At 37.5% G+C, this 22,895-nt stretch overlaps 1 protein-coding gene across 1 annotated transcript in view; it reads right to left on the bottom strand.

Annotated features, from left to right (window-relative positions):
* The window catches only part of TRHDE (thyrotropin releasing hormone degrading enzyme), a 202,624-nt gene that overhangs the window by 80,847 nt on the left and 98,882 nt on the right, over positions 1-22,895 (bottom strand). The window contains exon 7 of the mRNA XM_054271588.1: positions 8,416-8,481. Coding sequence (XP_054127563.1) covers positions 8,416-8,481 — 66 coding nt within the window. The remainder of the gene's footprint in view (positions 1-8,415; positions 8,482-22,895) is intronic.

The following is a 22,895-nucleotide window of genomic DNA, read 5'->3' as shown; positions in this document are numbered from 1 at the left end:
TTCTCTTAATAATTCCTATAATAAAAATGAAAGAGAAAACAGTCATAACTGAATTTCATATGCAACAAAAAGAAGCTCACTGAAGGCACACCAAGTGAATAGCTATGCAGTATCTGTAACATGACTGACTCTAACATTGCCATAAAGGGCAATGCTGTTCCAAGAAAACAAACTTGGTTTATACACAGTGTGTATACTAATTTTTTCTTTTTGTAAAAGCTTTATCGGCACAGCAAATTAACATTTTATCCTAGCTGAAGAACACCATGACTTCCTCCTAATGCAGGCAATACCATCCATAACCTTGCTCTGAACCCAGGCACTAGGGACACTGCTGGCTTTTGAGGTTCAGCAGCAGCCACCCTCACCACATTTTATGTTCTTTGCTGGACCTACAATGTGCGCAAAGTGTAACTGTGTGAACTGAAATCCTGTCTTCAAAGAGTACATCTTAGACAGAATTCCTCTCCAAAATTTTAGTCAACACCAGAAAGTACTGAAAAATACCACTTCTTTTTTTTTTTTTTTTAATCAGCGTGTGCTTCCATCTGCTGACCCCATGCACTGGAGCACAGCTCTAAAGGTCAGATGGAAAATGATCTTGTTTCAGGAAAATGCTTTTTCCTAGCACTGATCACTTAGATATCCCAGCAGCAACAGAGACCCTCTCTCTCCCTGCACCGACCTCTCACAGCTGCTTACACTCAGAGGGAGACTCAGGCCCTGAAGCAGAAAGCAAAGAGCCCATGTCTCCCTTCTCCTGGCAACTCCCACAACTCGGGAAGAAAACTGTCTGATCCAAATGCTCCAGGAACATAAAGCAGAGCAGAAAGATGGAAAGGAGATAATATAACCTAACAGGAATATTCTGCTAATGCACCATTTCAGGAAAAAGCTCCCTTTGCAGAGCACCAACGTTATATGGGGCAAAAATCCACCAGCACACGTGATGTGTGGCTGCTAAAATTGTGGGTGCATTATGTTCAGCCTTGCCAATGTTCTGCTTTCAAAAAGGTAACAGTTAAACTGTAGAACTGTAGATAAACCAAATACCCTCACTGCGTCTGTAGATCAGCTTGTTGCATACCAGGACAGCACTGTGGTCTCATTTGTAGCAGAGCTGGACTCTGTGACTGATCCTGATGTGACATCTGTTCTGTATATCTCAAGTGGTTTATAGTGCTAAACATTTTAACAGAATATCTTCTTGGGTTTCAAAATAGATATCCAAATTTCATGGCTCTTTTTCATTTTACTCACATTGGTCCAATTTCCCTTCAGATGTACAGGCACACCATTCTCATTAATCTCTTTAAAGAAATATTAGTTGAATGATCAACATTTTCTGGAGGCTCACCTTGGTGTCTTCACAGGCAGAGCAGCTGCCACACAGCTGACAATGATGGCAGTAGAAGCTGTGCTTTGAACACATAAATTCTTCTGACCCCTAACTGCTAAGACTTGGGAGTTTTGCATACTTCACACCTATGTAAATTTTAACTTCAATTTCTCTGTGCCTAGATCTCCACCCTAGCACCATGCCTTTCTTCCCTATGAGGTTTCTGTCCTCTACATTAACTGTTGGTGATACACCCTGACACCACACTGGATGACATTTAAGAAAATTGAATGTAGCAATTAGGAACTGGGCTACAAAGCAAATGAGAAGCATATGAAACTACTGAACAAAAGAACAATTCAGTTAGCATGGTCCACCTTGTGAACTGAATCAGATATTGTCCCATGTAGAAAACACTGGGTACTTGCATAATTTAAAAAAGCGATAAAGGTGCACACACAGGAAAAAGTAAAAAAAGAATGGAAAAATAAAATTAACTTTAGCATTTCTCAAAAACTTTACATTTAAATTATGCAACTTCAAACACAATTTTCCTTTAAGCATTAGCATTTTGCTACACACACTATACTCAAATACCCTTGGAGTCAGAGGAAGAATTTCCATTTTTGGAGTGATACCCAAGTCTGGCCCTTACTATGCTATAAGTCTTTAACATTTTGAAAGGAAAAAAATGTTGCAACACAAAAACTTATGGAAGTTTCTTATGCAAGAAACAGACCTACTGTCTTTTACTGACCTGTGTAAGTCAAAGTCTATAGGAATTCAGTTCATAACGCTGAATTCATTTAACAAATGTAAACTAAAATCCAGAGTGATGTAAATTAGACGCAAAAGACATACTGAGGGGGGAAAAAAGGTGAAAGATGCTAACAATCTCACAGGACATGCACTGTGGAAAAAGTGATGTCAGCTCCTATGAGATTTCCCATGATTTCTGAAGTCCTCCCTTTAACATGCTCAAGTTCTTCATCTGACAATTCTCAAAAGGGACTGGTAACAACTACTTCAGACAGTTAATTGCCAGAACATCTATGGTGATACTTTGATGTTCACTAAGGTCATACACTCTGCTTTTCTAAACCAGAGGAGGTGGGTGCAGAATCAGCTGAAAAGTACTTTACTCAACATCTAGTAAATGCACCAGCTATAACACCAGAGGTACTGTAGATGTTAAGAGACTCCTCCTGGGTGGCAAAAAGTTACACCCTTTGACTGAGCAAAAGATTCCAGGTAGTTCCATGTGCACTGTTGATCTGCAGGTAGCATTGCAGTTTACTGCTTCACTGACCTTGATCCTAAGATGCCTGATTTTTTGTTTGTCTTTGTAGATTTTTTATGTTTTTACAGAAAAGTCTTGAAAAGAAGTCTCTAATGATGTCTCATTAAAGATAGCAAACAACTAACTGTAATGAATTGGTAATAAAGATATAATAAATAGGTATTATTTGGGTACACTGTTTAATACACTATGTAAAAAACAGATTATCATATAATACCATGGAAATAGATGAAAATATTCCATGCATGACTATTTCGTGCACATGGTAGGTGTCTAAAAAACAGGAAAAAGCAGTGTGGATGAAAGGAAGGTTACATAGCCAGCAATGTGATACTAGGAAGTGACTGAGATCTGAACCTTGCTGTATTTAATAGCCTGAACACCACACTTCCCCACACAGTTCCTGTGAAAGGCCAACTAATTTGTTCCAATACAGTGGCCATTCTACAGCACCAAAAGAGACAGTGTCTATCCAAAGCACTGTATGAAAATCCCTCCAAATGTACAATGTGAAGCCTAAAAAGTAGTTAATTTATCACAGAAGCAGAGATTCCTACAGTAACTAATTCAAACTGCTGATGATGCACTAAATCAGAGTGAATGATGAACACATACATAGCAGCAAGTGAAGTTCAAAAGGATACAGATCTATGTGATCAATGAGCTGTCACACAGCAAATGAAATGCAGTGTTGACAAACGTACAGTAATAGAGATGAAGCTCCAAAATAATCAAACAAAATATAAGAAAATAAACCAGTGCAGAAATATATCTCATTACAGCACTGGAAGTGCCTTTTAAAAAATATCTACCAAACATTCAAATCACTGGTACTTCTCTCTCTATTTAATTTGAAAAAAATAAAAACCAAGCACTGATTACTTGAAGAGATGCATTGTCGTAACGCAGTAAAATCTTCCCAAAAATGTAATCCAGTGACACCAGACATGTAAGAAACCATTTGTTTCAGGCACAGAGTTGGAACAACAACCTACAGAAGAAAATCTCACACAGACCTAGTATCGTATTGCACGTTACCACCCTGAGTGACGACTGAATGATAAAGCCTACTTCCTCTATCAATTTTTACAGATCAGAAACATAATCAGAACAAGTGGTGCTGACCAAGCCTCTTCATATACTAACCAACTTCTTACCTGATTAATAGCTTTTTGACTGAAAAGCAACACCATTTTGTAAGAAGCGTACTGGCATTCAGTGATGTGCACTTCTTGAATTTTCCTGGGGCATAAGAAACTACACATCATGAAAGATGCCAGAGCCTTTACAAAGACATAAATCACCTGCTGTGAGAAGGAAGGATTTATTAGACATTTTCTACAAAAATAATAGCTGTAACTTTCTCATATGCAAGTGTTACCAGCTGTGGCTACTACTGTCATTATTCAATTATTCATTACAGCCAATAGAAATATATTCTCTTTTGCTTTTGCCTACAGAGTGGTACAGTGAGAATTTTCTGTCTGTAACTAAATCTCCTGTTTGAAATGCCATATAATTCAAGACATCATATCTTTGAAGGGCTTTTCAAAAATCCTGCCTTCACTAGTCTCTTGGATGCAGCTTTATTGTATAATCAAATGCCCTTTCAAGTATATTTACCATCATAGGAACAGTCCAGTTATTTTTGACAGATATGAATCTCTACAAAGACATCTACACTGTAAAAATAAGCACTTCTACCAGAATTTTACTTCCTTTCAGACTCCTTAACAGAACAGTTTGCTAAACTGTTACAGATCACATGCACATTTGTACATTTCCATCAGATTATATTTATTGGTAAAAAATATCCACCAAAGAATCTCATTCTCCTCCATCAACTTTTCTCTGCTTTTTAATGCAATTGATTGTTTTCTTCGACAAATAAGGGATTGTTCACCCCCAGCCTGTCTCCACCTGCTATTTAAAAAGTCCACATGCCAAGTGAGTAAGAAAAAACAAGCAATTAACAAATAAGGTAGCAATCCTATTTGCTTCTTGTTCTAAACCTTATTTTTTCCTCTCCCTAACCCAAAGTTAAGTTACACCTTGTCTGTTGTAGTGTCTCCTATATTAAAGCCCTAATTCTTTAGCTCTTAATAATATGATGAATCATGCCTTGATTTGGATGAAACCACAAACAAATCCAACACAAATAAAGAACTACACATTTTTGTTTATGCTACTTTATAAGACCTCAGAATTACTCTTTTTTATCATCTGTTAAACACTTAAGGACATAGCTAACACATTAAAAAGAATCGAAATAATACTGGAAATCTAATAGAGTGGAGAGGTAACAATAGAGAAGGTTCCTGGAGTGTGTGGAAGTTAACTTCCAGACCGAGCCGCTGAGCAAGACAACTAAAAAAGCAGCCCCGCAGGAGCTCTTGTTTGTGAACAAAGACTGGTGGGTGACGTGATGATTGGAAGGCATCTTGGGCTCAGCAGTTATGAAATGACAGAGTTTGAGTTTTCAATTCTTGGAGAAATTAGGAGAGGGGTCAGCAGAACTTCTACCTTGGCCTGTTTATGACACTCTTTGAGAGAGCCCCTTGGGTTTTTGCCTGAAGAGCAAAGGAGTCCAGGAATGCTGAACATATTTAAGAAATCCTAAAGGTGCTGGAGCTGGCCATCCCCACATACTGAAAGACAAGCCAGAGGGGAAGAACATCAGCCTGGCTGCACAGAGAGCTTTGTCTGGAGCTCAGATAACAAAAACAAGTTTATGACCTTTGGAAGAAGGGGCAAGCAACTCAGGAGGACTACAAGGGCATTGTGAGGTTATGCAGGCAGAAAACCTGAAGAGTCAAAGCCAAAGTAGAACTTTATCTAGACACTGCTGTAAAACACATTAAAAATACGTTTCTATAAATACATTAGCAAGAGAAGGAGGGCTAAGAATCTCCATTCTTGGCAGAATATGGGGAATAACATTGTGACAAAGAATGAGGAAAAGGCTGGGGCACTTAATGCCTTCTTCGTCTCAGTCTTTCATAGTAAGACCAATTGTTCATTGGGTACCCAGCCCCCTGAGCTGGACAACAGAGACAGAGAGCAGAATTAAAGCACCAAACATCTGAGGGAAAATGGTTGGTAGTCTTTTACACCACTTAGATACACAGAAGTCTATTGGAAAGAACAGGATCCATCCAAGGGTCCAGAGGGAGCTGGCAGCAGTGCCCCACCAAGTCACTTTCCATCATTTACCAGTAGTTCTGGCTCACTGGGTAAATCCTAGATAACCAGAGGTGGGCAATGTGACACCCATTTACAAGAAAGGCTGGAAGGATGTTCTGAGGAATGACAGGCCCATCAGCCTGACCTCAGTGCCAGGGAAGGTCATGGAGCAGATTGTCTTGAGTGCCACCAAATGGCAGATGCAAGACAACCAGGGCATCAGGCCCAGCCAGCATGCTGTAAGAAAGGCCCTGTTTGACCTCCCTGACCCCTTCCTGTGACCTGCTTTGTGGATGAGGGAAGGCCGTGGATTTTGTCTACCTAAACTTACTAAAGCTTTTGACACCTTTTCCCACAGCATTCTCCTGGAAAAACTGGCTGGGTAGGTCTTTTAGAACTCAGTTACTCAGCAAGCCATTAGAATGACACAGGAGGAATGAACCATCAAGTGCATTTTTAGAATATTTGTTATCTGAAGAGATTTACAAATAGTAGTAGTATTCAATTTTGCTATTCTACAGAAATGACATTTAGTTGAATATTAGAGTTCCATGTTAAAACAGGATTCAAGGCAACATAATTCAAAAACCCAAATGATGGTACCAAGCTAAAGAGCTAAAATGCCTAAACCAGTGCATACCCCAGAAAGGGTAAATTAATCCTCCGGTTTCCCTTGTCATTAGCAAAGATATGGCCCCCGAAATATATAGTGCAGGAACAGTATTTTGTTAGATTTGCAAAATGCAAAAAATTAAATGACTGACAGATATTTCCCACTGTATAATTTGTAGCTTATGAAAAACTTATGAACTTCATGTTTTATTTTGTTCAGCTTGAAAACATACACATGGAAAATCTCTATCTGGATTTCAAACTGGAATCTATCTAAAATCTATCAGGATTTCAAACTGATTTTAGTTAAAATTATCATCTTCCTACTGAACTGATGACAAGACTTGTACTAGTCAGACTTTCACAGTTAGATTTTTCATAGACTTTCATTCGTAAACAGAATGGTTTCTATTCAGAGCCAAACTAGTGAAAAGCAGAAATAATAAGAAACCATTCAAATCAAAAACCAAAGCTCCATTACAACTTTATGGTAATTATGATTAATCCCTGCATAGCTATTCTTTGATCTGAGCTTTTTTCTCAGTCTATTTCAAGATAACTTGCACACTGTTATTTCTCAGGCAAATGTAGAAGAAAACAGGAAAACACAGTTTAAGATGTACACACTAAAACTTTTCCTTTCTAAAACCCTGAGTGACATACTCCACTGGGAAAAAGTGCTACTGAAATCTTCTATGAACGGATCTGTCCAAACAGAAGTTTCTGGCTGGAATATGGAGTTTGCTAGACTAAGGACAGAAGTCTTACTGTGTTAAATGACATGATGGTTTTACCCTTGACATACACAAGACTTTATGAAGGAAACTTCTGATTTAAAAAGTTCTCATCTCATCTGAACTGGTGTTAAAACTAATCAAATGATCAAGGTGGTCCTATGAGTAAGTTATGCTACAAACCCTGATTGTACTGTAAATTCTCCAAAAAGCTGCATTTCCTCAGCAAGTTTCCTTTCATTGCCTTTGCACAGAAAATATCTCTCTGACATGACCAATGCATTCATTTAATTTTTGGTTTATATTTTATCTTCCAATTTATTTTGGTTAGAGGTAGAATTATTCTGTTAAAAAATGACCTGATCCTAGATGTAGTTTATTTAAATTTCAAAATGAAAAGCTTACTAAGAACAGATAAGATTGATTACTCCTTCCAACTTAGCATAATTGTATTTCAGGTGAACATCAATTTACTTTAAAGGACACTTCTAAGTAGCAGGCTGTATCATACATAATTCATCAATCACAGCTGCCTGTAACATGATTTACTCAAGCAGATTTCAATGGAATAGAGGGAATTGCATTGTTTTTTATGCTTTGGCTTGTTTGTTTTTAAATAGTTTACGAAACACTCCTTTGTCCTGAATTATTGCTGAAAGGAGTTCATCCTTGGTAATCAGCATGTTGAATTTCTTTCTCTTTCCATAGAAATGTTACCTCTTTAAATTTCTTTCAAAAGACAGAGTGAGTTTTCAAAACATCGTTAAGGCAGAGAGCACTCCATGCTTATTGAAGGTAAAAATAAAGCTCAAGAATTTTGCTACGGAGGAAAGCATGGCAAAATATTTATCTGAAAAGCATTATTCATTTTAGGGCTGTTTATTTGCCAGCTGGCTTATATTGTTATTATTCGTTAGACCAGCAGTGAAACGCAGGTGAAGAGAAGTAGTTACTTCCTCAGCTAGTCCTTCACATATTTGTCATATGGATAAAGTGGCTTTTATGTGGCACTCTACACAAAACTGTGTACCAGTTGAAGTACAATCACTTCATACATCAAGAAATACAGGTGAAACTGCATCTTCAATCAAATTCAGCTTCAGGGACATGGTGGTACTTCAGATGGTCCTAAGGTAAAGAAACATTTCCAGAAATTGATGCAAATATAGCTTCAAAAGAAAAAAGAGGGAGCAAGAGAAACTGCTAGAAATACACATCTACAGAAAGATGGAAATGCCTTTACTTACTTGTAAGCCCATTTGAAACACAGAGTGACCCATAAAGCCAGCCAACATTCGAATCAGAGCTGCACCCTATGGGAAATAATAGAGAAATAAAGTTACCAGTTTTGAATTCCAATATAACACAATAAATACACTCAGAAGCAGGCATTTCCACCCAACACTCATATGCCTGAAACCTGTAACTTATACAATCTTTATTTCTGCTAGAATGAAAGAGAGAGAGAGGGAGAGAGAGAGAGAGAGAGAGAGATAAGATAATGCAAATGCTTACTAGGAAAAGTGAGGAGGCAAAGTGATAATAAGTGTTAATAAGTGATAATAAGCATTAATATCCTGCCCCATATGTTGAATAAGGCACAGGTCAAACAACACACTCTCCCTACTGCTGGAGCATGCCTGTGTCAGTTCCACTGGTGACTGACCCCAGCCCTTCTATGCACTCAACAGAAAGGCCCAGTTTTAACTGAGAGCAAATAAATAGTGTCAACTGCAAATTCTATCTCAGTGATTATCCACAATACTTTTATCTCCATTACACTATTGTACATCAGGATTCAGTGATACTACTTCCCTTTGTAACACCTTCAAGATCTGGGGACTAAAAGCAAATAATTTCCATTAGAATTTTATAAGATGTGGATATATATTTTTGACCTATTAATAGGTTATTTTCTAGACTATCGTGCAAAGATACTTGTACAGCACTCTTTCCCTACTTTTAGCAGTTCTTAGCCTCTTCCTCTTCAGGCAAAGCATAGAGATCTAAAAGACAAGTGATTCTAAATCCCAGTACTTACTGCAAGAAGCAGACAGATACTTGCAAGAGCAGCTTTTTATAACCATCCTTGTGTCTTCTCACACACTCTCAGAAACACAGTTGCTGTGTATTTTCCCTTTGCCCAAGTGCTCTATTTCAAGCAGAAATAACTTTGCAGATGTGATCATTTGGCTATAATATCTGATGTGACCATTTAGCTATAATATCCCACTTTACAATATCATTTCAAGGCAACCAGTCTTCCAATCCCAATATATAAATGTTTTACTTAGTACTGATCACCATACAAGAGGGAGGACACTTGTGATTGCAAATCCATGAATTAAAGGCTTTAAGAAAACATGATGCTAGAACTCAACCACCTCATCTAGAGATGAAGGTCCATAAATTAGGTTAACACTCAATCAGACAATAATAAAGAGATGAAGGTCCATAAATTAGGTTAACACTCAATCAGACAATAATAAAGAAAGAGGGAAGATTACATATATTCAAAAATCTACAGATTCTAAAGCCAAAATGACTTATATAAAATTTGTTCTGCAATAATTTAGTTATTTAGGCAAAAAACCCTATGGTTTTTCTTTCTATTTTAGAAAATTCAAGATCTGAATAATGTTTCAGAGTACTATCTAATGTGTCACAACTACTGTTTACTCTCACAGTGAAACTACACACCTCTTTACTAATTGGAAGATATCTAGTTTCATTTACTTGAATTTATCTAGCTTCAGCTTTCAAAACAAAACTATGTCTTTTCCTGCTAAATTAAAGTTCAGGATAGTCTGGAAATTTAACTTTTGTCCAATTTTTAGACCATTTTACACATGTTCCACTGATTTTTTTTTAATACAGTGAGTATTTTTAAATACTGAATGGATCTGTAATAAACAACACTTGAAATAATGACATAAATCAAAAATATTTGTAAATTATTAGTAAGTTGTAAGAAAACAAAGTCCTTCATATAGGCAGCAAAACCAAACACTATATAGGTTGCAGAGTAACTGAGCTGCTTTTAGGAATTGAATAGTGAATAAACCAAAACAGGATTTTTGTACTATTAACACTAGGGTATGTTATTATGGTGGTATATAATCTTACTGGAACACAAATCATGTCTGGAACACATTGCAGAATAGGAAGTAACACCTTTCAAAACAGATTATTACCTGTGCAGACAATACCATAGGTCAGGAAACATTATTGCCCTTATATTACTAGAGAAACAGATTGAGTGAAGTTCTCAGAGACATTTAAGTAGATAAACAGTAGATAAATCTGTTTAAGCAGATAAAGATTTTTTTAATCTCATAAATAGGTAAATCCTACTTATTCTGTAAGTAACTTGGTCAGGGCAATCCAAAACATCTGTAGCAGAAACAAAAAACCCATGAAACATACCAGACAAAATCCACAACAAAATGACATTTTTCCATTCATCGCACATCTTTTTTCCTACTCACTATTTAATATTCCAGGATGCCCTGGTTTCTTCCTCACAGTTAAACTTCACATAGTAATGAAAGACATATATAAGCACTTGACTCTACTGACTTCTGTAAAAAGTAAGCAAGCTAATAGAGTCCTTTTTTCTATCCAGAGACCAAGAACTATAATGTACATGTAAAGAAATTACAGAATTCTCCTCACAGGTAACATTTAGACACATGTTGGATGGCTGGTCATATTATACAGCAGACAAAATAAAACAGCAAGTAAAAACTGAATGGAGGCACAAACACAGGACTATTCTCTCAAGATAGACCTCTTTTCACAGCTACTTTAGAAGTACTTTCTACCAATTAATTACCTTCAGGAAACTCAGAAACCCTACTTAGAGCTTACAGAACAATAGGCTTGTCACAATTCTGCCATCTTCCCCACTCAGGGAAAGCAAATGCTTTCTCGACTTGTTTCAGGAAGGGAATGGATTCAAAAAAGCAAGGGAACCTTAAGAGGGGCAAAAGTGTCTTCGAGAGATGGGAGAAGAAACAAGAGCAAATGAAGCCCTTGGTGTGGAGAGCAAAGAAATGGGAGGAAACCATTCATTTCATCTTTCCTGAACTTTTGAGAGTAGGCAGAACAGAGAACCATAATACATTCATAAGAAGCACAGAAGCTCTCCAGACTTTCACAGCTCTGGAAAGCAGAGCAGGATAAGGCAGCAAACACTGGCACTCTGACTAGGGAGGAAGCAAAACAGGTTTGCAGGCAGAAGTACAAAAAGCAAGAGGTATAGAGAGTAACTGGCATAAAGAAGAGTGGCTTACTGAAAGGAGAAGCTTGGAAGATGACCCTAAACAGAGGGAGGTGGGAGGTGCAGAAGGTATGTGCAGTAAGTTCAGTTATAGGAAAAACAGAATACATAGATGGAGTGCCACACCTTCTAAAAGCTTCTTGACCTAGACCTAAACCTACAGAAAAATCCCAACAAATCTGTCCTGCTGGAGTTGATGCTCTTTGGAACCTATCAGCATCACTCTCTGAACACCCTGACATGCAAGGAGCCTGCTCCCCACTTGAATCTCAGAGCCACTTCTGTTTCGCCAACCTTTGTCCAATAGAGGACCAAACAACACAGGATGTCTTGAGAAGCGAACTTGCCTCTCCTGCTGGGCAGGATGACTGTTTATTGATGATTTAAGTGCTTTCCTCCAGGCAGTGGATGACTCAGTACCTTGTCAAGAGGTAAAGCACACTGGTTTAAGAGGTCTAGTGGAAAGCAATTCTTTCCTATTCAAAAAACGTACCTAGTTCCTGTCAGTGTAAAATCTGACTTGCCTTAAGCCATTGTACCCTATCTTAATTTGTCTACCCAGACAAATACACTAGTTATTCATCCAATGATTAATGGCACTACCTGGGTCTGGTGAAGCACTGCTCATTAGCAGATCTCACTAAGATTAATGCCAATATTCTGCAAATTAAAAGGAAACTGTGGCACACCCTAGTGAAATCACTTGCCAAAGATCACCCAGATCCTCATATAACCTATACGCTCCTTGTATAACCTATGATACAGCTGAAGCTTTCTCAGCCTCAGCATTGATATTCCACTGCTATAGGAAAGGAAAGTAGAACATGTTGGCTACTTCAAGGAAATTAGGTACATAGAGCCCTTTTTTGCAAAGTGCTCTTGGGAAAAGTCTCACTCATGGACAGTTAGCCAACACTGCCTGAAGGGATGAAAGTTTATGCACTTTCTTCCCCTGAAGAAACTTGGATACTCACAACCTGGTAAAGACAAGCTATAACCAAACTTAGAAGAATTCCTCTGTACGCAAACTGAACATGTCTTTGAAATCTAAAAAATGCAGAGCTGAGCTAAGGTATTCAGTCCAATTTTCTCCATGTAGCCTAATTCTCTCCATGCCAACACAAAATGATGTGATTTTATCCTTGATCCCAGATTAGTTTTAACTAATTTTTAAAGACCCACTTCTACATCTTGATCCTCTTATGTCGTTACAGATCACAATTACTGTAAGTCAATTTAATTCTACAACTTATTGAATATCTCAATTTTATTATACTTGAAATTCCTTAATTAATTGTTTCACTTGCAACTTGAATCTTGTAAAAGTTTTTTAATGCAAAAGATAGTACTGAATGGAATTTTATTTAACAAGAAACAAACTAAGTCTTATGCATGAACCCACAAGAACATGACTACTACTACTACTACAATACAGTACTGTGACAGAGCCACACAGGAAGTGATACACTTGATTCAATGCAGGTATTTGTAGCACCTGTGACTATAATCACTTTAGCTGTTTAGACTTCCCTTACAGTTGATGGGCTTTACGAGTCACCTCTGGATGCACTTTAGCTAATCTTAAAGTAAACCTCAGGTGGGGGGAATTGTACTCTAAAAGCACTCACCTCTTGTAATTCACTCCAAAAGCAGGCTTGAGTGACTAGCTCATATGTACACATCTGTGCCGCAGACATCTAAAGTGCAGTGAGATTCATTCAACTGCATTGTCCAAAAAGACCATACAGAGATTGATTCCCTGTTCTGGGGGAACTCCTGAATTGTGGAGGTACAAAACCAGTGTGATCCTTTCATACATGTAGTCAAATAACAAATATCATCTCTCGCTTTATTGTACACAACATACACTTTTGCTTAAGAAGACTAGCAAGGGTAGGTATTCAACAGAAAGCCCTGGAGAGAGGGCAGAGTGCCTCCTAGCTGAAGGTAGATGCTCTATCCTGAACAGAAAGCAAAGAAGAGCACTTGAAATAAAGAACTGGTGAAGCAGTTGCAGGGAAGGGAACAATAAAAAAATCAGCAAACCAGCACATAGGGTTATGCAGAAGGCAAGAGGCAGGGACAAGAGGCCAAATGTGAAGAGATACTAAGCTAGAAACTCCTTCAGCATTATTCTTTGAAGAACCAAAAATTATGTGATTATTTTAAAAAGTTCTCATGTGAGAAAAATGTCAGCAACACAAACCAGAAACCGTGAACTACCGCTGATTTTTCTTTGTAAGGGCAAAATAATTGATTGCTCTGAAAATGCATTAGAGTGGGGGAAGGAAAAGAGCTCATAATAGGATGACCTGGAAAACACACAGCTCTTCCATCCTTCTTTCCACAAAATTTTTCATTTTTTCCTTCAATATCAACTTCTATTTCTTTTTAGTTGTGCTTTTGTGTGCTTCATTGTTTTTGTTTTAACCATAGGATTGAGATTCATCTATCTGAGTGCAAATACCTACATTGTAGCTAAGTGGTGCTTACTCAGTTGTACACAGCTGAGGCAGCTGCCTAGACCTCCTTTAAAGGCAAAGGAGAGAGAAGCAAGAACTTCAGTTCATCCTGATTCATCCAAAGACATACAGCTAAAATAGGACAGATGAATTTCACCCTGAAGGTGCCTGTTAATCTTCACTGATGATACAGGGAGATGGGGGCTACTCAGTTGCAGGTGTCTACAGGGTGACCATCTCAAGTGAGATGACATCAATCTCTCTTAAGATATTTTACCCTGTAAATCACAAAACATTAAAAATCATGAAGAAGTTAACAGTGGGAAAACACCTCCTCGAGTTTGCGAGGGCCAATACAGCATCATGCAGGCTTCCCTTTCAATTATCGCATGTAACACCAAGTATCAATCATAGTAATTACACAGACCTCAATTTATCTCTTCTTCACTGAATGCCCACCTTGCCACCCTTCTTTAGGAATTAAAGCTGTTTGATTTAGTTCATAAAAATACATTTGTGACAAAAAAACTAAAATCAGGAAGAATCCTGTTAGAAAACCATCCCCATGGCATCCAAGGTGCAAGCAGGGAGTGAGATGCTGAGGAGGGGAACATTGGACTACCAGAAAAAATTACATGACTGAGGTTCTAAACCAGAAATTTAATACATCAATTTTCCACAAAATCTCTACCCATCCATTTTGCTTCCTCTTCTCATTAAATAAACATAACCAAAAACTAAATACAGGTGATTTATTAACTTTCTTCTATTGTGCAGTAGTCAATTCAAAATCAGTCTTGATTAACATGTAATAACACCACCTGTTTTTCAAATTCAGTGGGACACAAACAGAAGACCTACAATTATTTTTCTGTGTGCTGATAAACCCGCAGTTCAGGATTAAGGTTACCTTCCCTCTAGCTAAGAGAAATAACTATAAATAACTATAACTAATTCTCTATAACTATAGAGAATGACTCTATGTTCTGCCTCAATTACACTAAATTTTATTCATACTGTTAGAGCTATTGTTATCAATAGTAAGTTCTTATAATCAGCTTCCTTTTCACTGATTAAGACTCAGACCACACACAGGCACACACAAAGGTATAATTCTTTCATAAAGACCTTCTGATTTAAGATGAGAATTAATATACAAAATTTCATGGCTAGTACTATATACCTGATATATACTAGTATTAGTGTTTTTTAATTAATCAGCCACAGTACACACACTTTAAATAGTTCTTTCCTTAAATGATTCACCCTGAGCTATAGGTGGTGTGACTTGTCAAAAACTTTTTTAAAATCCATTGTCTTCTTACTCTCCCCTCCAGAACTCCAGCTGGATAGTAAGAACAAATTCCCCTTTGCAGCAGTGATGACTAGTCAAGACCAACATATTAATCCATGTCCTCACTTATCTTACCCTTTATATGCTATAGAGTTCCCATTTCACTGGAAGACCAACTCACCAGCCTACAGCTCCCAAGCAATCCTCTGGCATGGCAACTATTTGTTAGGATGGTCTACATCCCACTGCCAGAAGTTCTGCAGCTCCATCTCTGGTTACCCTCAGAAGGTGCAAGTGGATGCCACTTAGATCTGCAGACTTTCTAACAACGAACAGTTCTTTTAGCTAGTGTTTCCCACACAGCTACCTCAAACTGGTGGTTTCTGCAACCTGTTACAAAGAATCAACGGAGCATGGGAATTAACCTGTTCTTCAGCAGGAAGATCCAGCACGAAAAATTCATTGCACTCCCCTGGTAGATCCTTAAAAATCTCAGTCTCCATTTTACACTTTGACCATCATATGGTCCCTCACTACATAAGCCAGAGCTTACAAACAGCTTTATAAACCTGCTGCATACAGTCAGTCAGGCCTACACTAGCACACCAGAATCACCTCAGAACACAGAAAAACTTCCAAATTTTGGCTAATGTGTTTACAGACGGAGACATATCTTCTCTTCATGAAATACACAAAGAAGAGTTTTCTTTTAGAACTGTGAATGTAATAGAAGCAGCATACAGGTTGTGTTTTTTTCTTTTAAATGTTGAACATATTTTTACAGTTCTCTGTCAAATAGAAGCCTAAGGATATCCACAATCAAATCAGCTTCTAAGTGAGTGAGTATCATTTCATTTCAGCTTAAATTTCTTAAATTCATACATTATTCTTTAGTTCTCAAAATCTGGGGCAATTCTGTGAGTCTAAGTTCATTTAAAATATTAGAAGAGCACATTACCAAGCACTTATACAAAGAATGCATATTTGCACTTTAATTTTGCAATGTGAACACTAGCCAACAAGTAATATCCAAGTCACATTTTTCAAAACAATCATTCTTTGTTGGTACTAAGCAACCACAGCTGGAAACCCCATGAAATTTAGCTTATTGGGAAAAAACACAGCATGAATTAAAGCAAAAGAATAATATACATCAAACACATAGCAAAAATGTGACATTTTAAAAAATACTTACTTTAAAAAAAAAAAAAAATTAAATGTGCTGCATCTTGGAGATATCTAACAGAAAAGAATTATGTTTTGACTAAGTCACACCCGTGGAATTTGCTCAAAGAAGAGCAGAGAGGTAGACAGAGGTACATGTATGTAAATGAATTATTTAAAAATTTGGTTAACTGATGTAGGTAGTGTAACGTGTCACACTACATGCAGTGCACTGAATTTACTGAATTCTCCTGTATGAACTGAACACTGGGTCCACTTTCAAACACAGGTATTGCATTTCAGCTGCATTTCCTTAAGCAAACACATTCACTGTATGCTCTCCTTTTTTTTATTTTCCCACAAAGGGAGAAGTTCAGCAATTCCTCAGCTCCCACTCAGAAGGTTATGCTGAAATGTATTTTACTTTCCTACCTTTATCACCTGAACAGTCTTTTATCTTATGTGGCCTTACTCTGACAATTATGGAACAAGAGTGTCCTATTCATGGCATCAGTTACAACATGATCCTGTTGCAGGCTCCAGAGAGATCTTTGCTAAAGCACTTGTATCAAGCTGTAACAGCAGAGATAATTGCAAAGGCTTCTCTGGAATTCTTCAGCTGTCTCTATCAAAACTATCTCATCTCTGAGAACTGCGTAAGTACCCACTGAGAAATTCTTTTCAGGGAATTAATTAGATTGTATCATGAGTCACCAACACTAAATTCCTCTTTCATTTTCAGAAACTGAGCACTGTAATACAACAGCGTAGCTATCTTCTGTATTCTCCAATGGCACCTCCAAATATTACAAGAAAAAATGAAGCTTAATGCAAGTGAATTTGATACATGCAAATGCTTCCTTATTCCATTAGGGTAACAGAACATACTTGTTTAAATGAGTAAACATGTGCTTATGATTTCCTCCCTGTGACAGAAATGTAAAATGTTTAACTTAATTCCAGAGGCTTTGTCTCTGGATAACCCACATAAAAGCCAAGGGAAGAAGTACAGAAGGAGATAGGTATATGCAGATCATGCAGCATACTGGTACCAAATGTCACAATATGAGACTATCCTGAAGGTCTTCACCCAGGCAATCATTCAGTGATGCACTGAAGTACCTTAAGCACACAAGCAACCCAAACAAATTCCACAGCCCTACACACATAAAGTTGAACATCTATGTCCTTGGCTGATTGTGGCACTCATTGGTTTCCCTGCACTCAGCAACACTTGTTAAACATTAAGGGACTATAAGGGATGAAACAAAACCATCTGTACTTGATTTTAATGATACAGACTAGAAAAAAAATCAGTCATTTAATTAATCTTCTTTACTTTTTAAAGCAACAGAATTTCCAATTGATATTTACTTATCAGGCAGTGCACACTCACAAATTAACATCTGTTTATATTCAGCAATAAAACCAGGATATGTTTTAATAAAAAAAATAAACTTAAATGGCTTTTAAAACTTCATTAATAGCATGGGTAAACCACTATTTTTCAAATCAGCAAGTATACCTGCAAACCTGTAATGTTTTTTTTAAATCCTCAAAGATGCATAAAAGCACCTTACAGAATGAATTTTACAGAATGAAAGGCCATTTATCTGATGCCAAAACATCACTGAAAAAGCAACATTATATTCAAGGAGAGCTTCTCACTTGGAAATCATAATCATTTTCTATTCTGACAAACACAGCTGTTCTAGGGCTGGATAATACCAAAATGGTCGGACAGTAATATGGCTTTGGCAAAATACTTGTCTTAGTCACAAATTTGATCACAAATTTTAGGAACATGACACAAATAAGAAAATTCAGGGGTATATGACCATAACTACTCATATTCTTCAGCTGGATATTGTCACATAATTTTCCTTGAATAATAAAATATTATCCATTGCCCAGAGAAAATGCTATCGTGACTCAACTTACAACAGGAGTTTTACTTGGCCTCAGCACCAAAATCCCTCTTACATGTTCTGACACCAGTGACAAGGACAAAGGAACATTACACTTTTTTATTAATTGCCTTTATATAAAAATCTTCAAGAAAAATTATAATTTTTAGTTCACTAAATACCACATAAGAATCTCAATCCATTTGCCTAAGACTGATTTGCAACTATCTATAACTAAACCTGCCATTCTAATTTCTCTTTTTTGATACCTTCTTTAAGCTCCATAAGTTATCCAGTCAAGATCAACATATATTTATCATATCTTTAAACATATCTTAAACATATCTTTAAAAAGAACAGCAACAACAACAAAACAGTGTTCCAGAGGTTTTTCTGAAGAGTCCCCTTTTGAATAGAAATCTTACAGGATCATATTTTGATCAAAATATTGACCATATTCTTATGTCAAGTTTTTTTTTTCCTTTTGTTCTATTTCACTAACTCAAATTTATTTTCTATTTCTAATTCTTACAATTTCTTCCAAGTTACTTTAACACATGTAACTTGCTCTTCTGTTTATTGATCTAAACCAGGACATGTATCAGCAAAATCAGCCCTTGTCTGTACATGGGCATTTTCTTTTGGACTCCTTCAGGGCAAAAAAAGAAAATACCTGTAACTTTCTGCTTTGCCCTTTGCTGAAAATGATCATTACAAAGCAGAAACAGAAAGGCAGAAAAGGGAAGCGCATGTCAAGTGCAAGTGCAACTACTTCCATGTACACCTGTCTTTATGAACACTATTTTAAGTCATGAAAACATCTGAGACACAGATGCACTATTTTGTTCCTTCTAATGGCTTTTGGGGAAGGAAGGACGGTAGGACGTGGTGTCTAGACCTACTGTCGCCATTTCTGCTTTGATAATCTCCTCCAGCCCTTAGGAGCTGCCATTTACCACAGCCTTTCCATGGGAAACAGGCAGAAGGCTTGGACCACAACAGGTTGTATCCTCCCGAAATCTCTGCCTTCATGGAGTGGTCTAGTCCAATGAGCTATTCTTTAAAATAAAATGCTTTTATTAACATTTGTGCTCCATCTTTATTATTTCCAGTCAAACCCATATGCAATTGTCCTGGCATGTGGAATACATAACATTCCTGAAGCACTGTCCATGTGTAGCTGCTTATATAGCACACACTGTAGTTTCCATGTTTCTTCTTCAGAAAATAATAACTAGAATACACTAACCAGTGTAAAGGGTTAAAGACCATTTGCTCCTGTTTGAGCCAGGATGGTAGGAAGATGAGTTAAGATAAGTATTTCAAGTATCTTGAAGCACCTGTCTGAATTTAAGCATTGGCAGCCACCAGCTAAACTGGGACAGCCTCCATACTTCAGGACAAGCACTCTCGGAGCTGCTCTGAACTTGAACCTGTTTGTTTCACTGACTGCATTTCAATGACTTTCATACAGGAAGCAGTAACAACCTACAGCCTTTTTATCTGAACAGAAAGACATTATTTTCATTACAAGATACCTCCTCTGTTACAATGCATTACGAACAAATGGCTCCTGAAAGCATCTTCTGCAATCTGGGCACTGACCTGTTGCACTCACAAGTCATGGAAGAAAAATCAGCATCACACAAATGTGCACCCTCTGGACTTAATGGCATCCACAGACAACAGTACAGCTAAAATAGGGAAAACCAAAAGCTTTTCCTTTGTACCGTGGCAAGTGAAGGGGTTCCAAAGCCATCTCTATTGTATTGTAGACTTTCAACTAGTCTGATATCACCTTATGCTACCAATTCAACTAAATAAAAAATAAAACCTATTGTACAATTTTTAGGGATTTATCTAGCATTTCTTTCATTGTTAATGAGCTACTCCCACTCTTTTGTCACATTCAGAGATGCACATCATCACAACTTCATTGCACTCATGAACTGGTTTTCTTATAAACTACTATTCCTGAACAGAATATGGGGTAGTGGTTTGGAGTTTTTGTTTTGGTTTGGTTTTATTTTGTTATTTCATTGTGATTGTGCTTCCCAGTGTCTGAGGAACAGAAGTAAAAAAATGAAGTTTTTAGAGAGCCTTTCCAGTGACTGTATTAGCCCTCCTGTTCTTCCACATTCTTGCAGAACATGCTACATTGTAAATTTTCAAAGAGAATTACACCCAAAAGGGTGAGCGAGCCACTGCTTTCAATTTCTTAAATTCTCCTTTGCCAGAATGCAGGGAAGCTGTGCATTTTTCTTTGTGTAAAGTTTTAGTTGAACTGATCTCCTAATGCAGAATGTTGCTTTTGAGGGGAAGCAGGAAGCATGGTTTCCCTTTATTACTATCAGAAATAAATCTTCCTTCTATCACCTGACACTGAAAGAAGAAAAAGGAAATTTTAAAGATGTGGAATAGAGTTAAAAAGGAAAAGGAAGTTATACATACAAGGGTTTAGGAAATAATTAATTGTTTGCATTATAAAGTCAGGGTCAGTAGCAGGTCTCACTGCTGAGGTTAATTTAGCTTACATGGAAGGAAAAAATGAATATTCTTCCCTATTCCAGTCATCCTCTTCCTTGTTTTGATTATTGTTTGTCACTTCCCAAGGCATATTCTTTTGGGGGTACTTCTATAGCTACACTCCATCATAATGGTCTTGCCTGCACTGATTGCTGCCAGAATCTCCAACCAGCACACTTCAAAGCGTGCAGCAGGCTGACTGAACTGACTTCAGATATCTGGCTCCCTAGATGTCCTTTCATCCCTTCTCTTGTCTGGCTGCAGCTGCTCATCTAGGGCTATGACTCCTTTAGTTCTGTCTGAGATGGCACTCCCTCAGGTTGCTCTGGCTCTGGCTGTTGCCTTTGAGATGCAGCTGCCTTGTTTCTCCATTTTATTAGAGTCGGTTTTTCCATGCTGACTGCTGCTCCTCGTGTTATTCTTGCTGCACTCTCTCCTCCTCTGATGCTGCAGCTCTCTCCAGGGCAATGATTCCTGCTGTCAGTTATTTCTGGTGTGGAAAGGCTGTCACGCTTTTTGCTTTGATTTAACAATTCTCAGTTCTACTCTTGTGTTCAACAGGCTATATTTTCTACTGCGCTTGGGATATAACCACTTTTCCCGTCATCGTGGGAGGACACTATCTCACTTCCAGCTGCACTGGGAAGACATATGCACTCTCTGATGCAACTTGAGAGCCTTGAATCATCTACCAGTACTGTTTATTAATGAACTATCACGACTTCTCATTTTTTCTCTACTTATTTGTGGCCCTAGTGGAGGATGACATGCTTCAATCTGAAGAATGACTAGCATGACGCTTTTCAAAGAGGCAAGCTTTACCCTCAACCATTTAAGTGGAAAAACATTGTGTGCTGCCAAGCTGTAGTGTCTGCTTCACTCTGCTTGTGGGATTACCTGAATGCCATGGGGTTTATGTCCTGGATTTCTTCACACATGCAATCACCAAGGATGAGAAAGTAGAAATGAAAAATATATTCAACTGTGAGGCAACTAAATAGCACATTTTCAATGGTCATTTCTGAAGTGTGCAGAAAAAGGCATGACTTTAGAATGACAGCTAAGTGTCTAGCAGAGATGGGTACTTTAATGGTGTCTGATTTATACCATATTGATGACAGTAAAGACAATGAAATAACAAGAATATTCTATGACTGTCATTTCACTGAACAAAACTTATATCAGAGAAATTTTCATCATTTCAATATCTTGTAGAAAATTGCGAAGAGAGAATAGAGATCACATGGGCAATCCAAGCACTCAGGGAGCACAAGATGGACATTTAAATAAAAAGTTAAAAGACAATGAAAAAAAGTCTAAAATGCAGGGAATGGATGCTGCACATAGTGGTAAACTCTTTAAAAATATTTTATTTAAGACAGTAGAAAAGTCCTCACTGATGGTCCTGACCCAAAGTTTAGTAGAGTCAAGAGAAAAAAATTTCTGACAGCCTAATGATTTACAGCAATTTAAAAATTCACTCAACCAAAGACAACCAAAAAGTCATCCCAGAAACACCATTAATAATTTTCCTCCAGCAGGGCTCGTTGTGTGTCAAGGGCTTTGTGGCACCTGAAAATATTTGAGCCCACACCTGACCAGGTGAGAGCCTTCAGTGTAATTTTACAGTTTGGATTTTACCGCCATACTATTCACCACAGCATTTACACTAGTAGACACTAGAGAGCTAGAGGAATAGGCTCTATTCTGGGTATCTAATAAATAAACTTATTTCCAAAGCTGATTTTCAGTGTAAGCAATGAATGCATGCATACAAGATTTTCTAGGAAAGAAACGATGTAAGATAAGTTAAATTTGCTCTAATTTATCCTCAGAAGGAACAGTGTAAGGTTTTTCAAGGAAGGTACTGAAAAGAACAGCTACAAAATAAGTCAGGAAAGTTTCTTCCTATTAAACAATAGGCATGTATGCTGTTAATGAAACTTTTATGCTTCCTATTATATAATTAAGCTTGTATCTTAAACCAAAAGGATAAACAGCTACAGAGAATAGCAGACAGACAAATTATCAGACAGGAAAAAAAAAGACCTCGTAGGTGAAAGAGTGGTTATTTTAATCTCCCCACCTATGA

Source organism: Melozone crissalis, unplaced genomic scaffold, assembly GCF_028551555.1.
Source record: "Melozone crissalis strain CALT ecotype California unplaced genomic scaffold, PUWL_Pcris_2 ptg000004l_1, whole genome shotgun sequence".
Classification (NCBI taxonomy): domain Eukaryota; kingdom Metazoa; phylum Chordata; class Aves; order Passeriformes; family Passerellidae; genus Melozone; species Melozone crissalis.
This window is presented reverse-complemented; position numbering and strand designations above follow the sequence as displayed.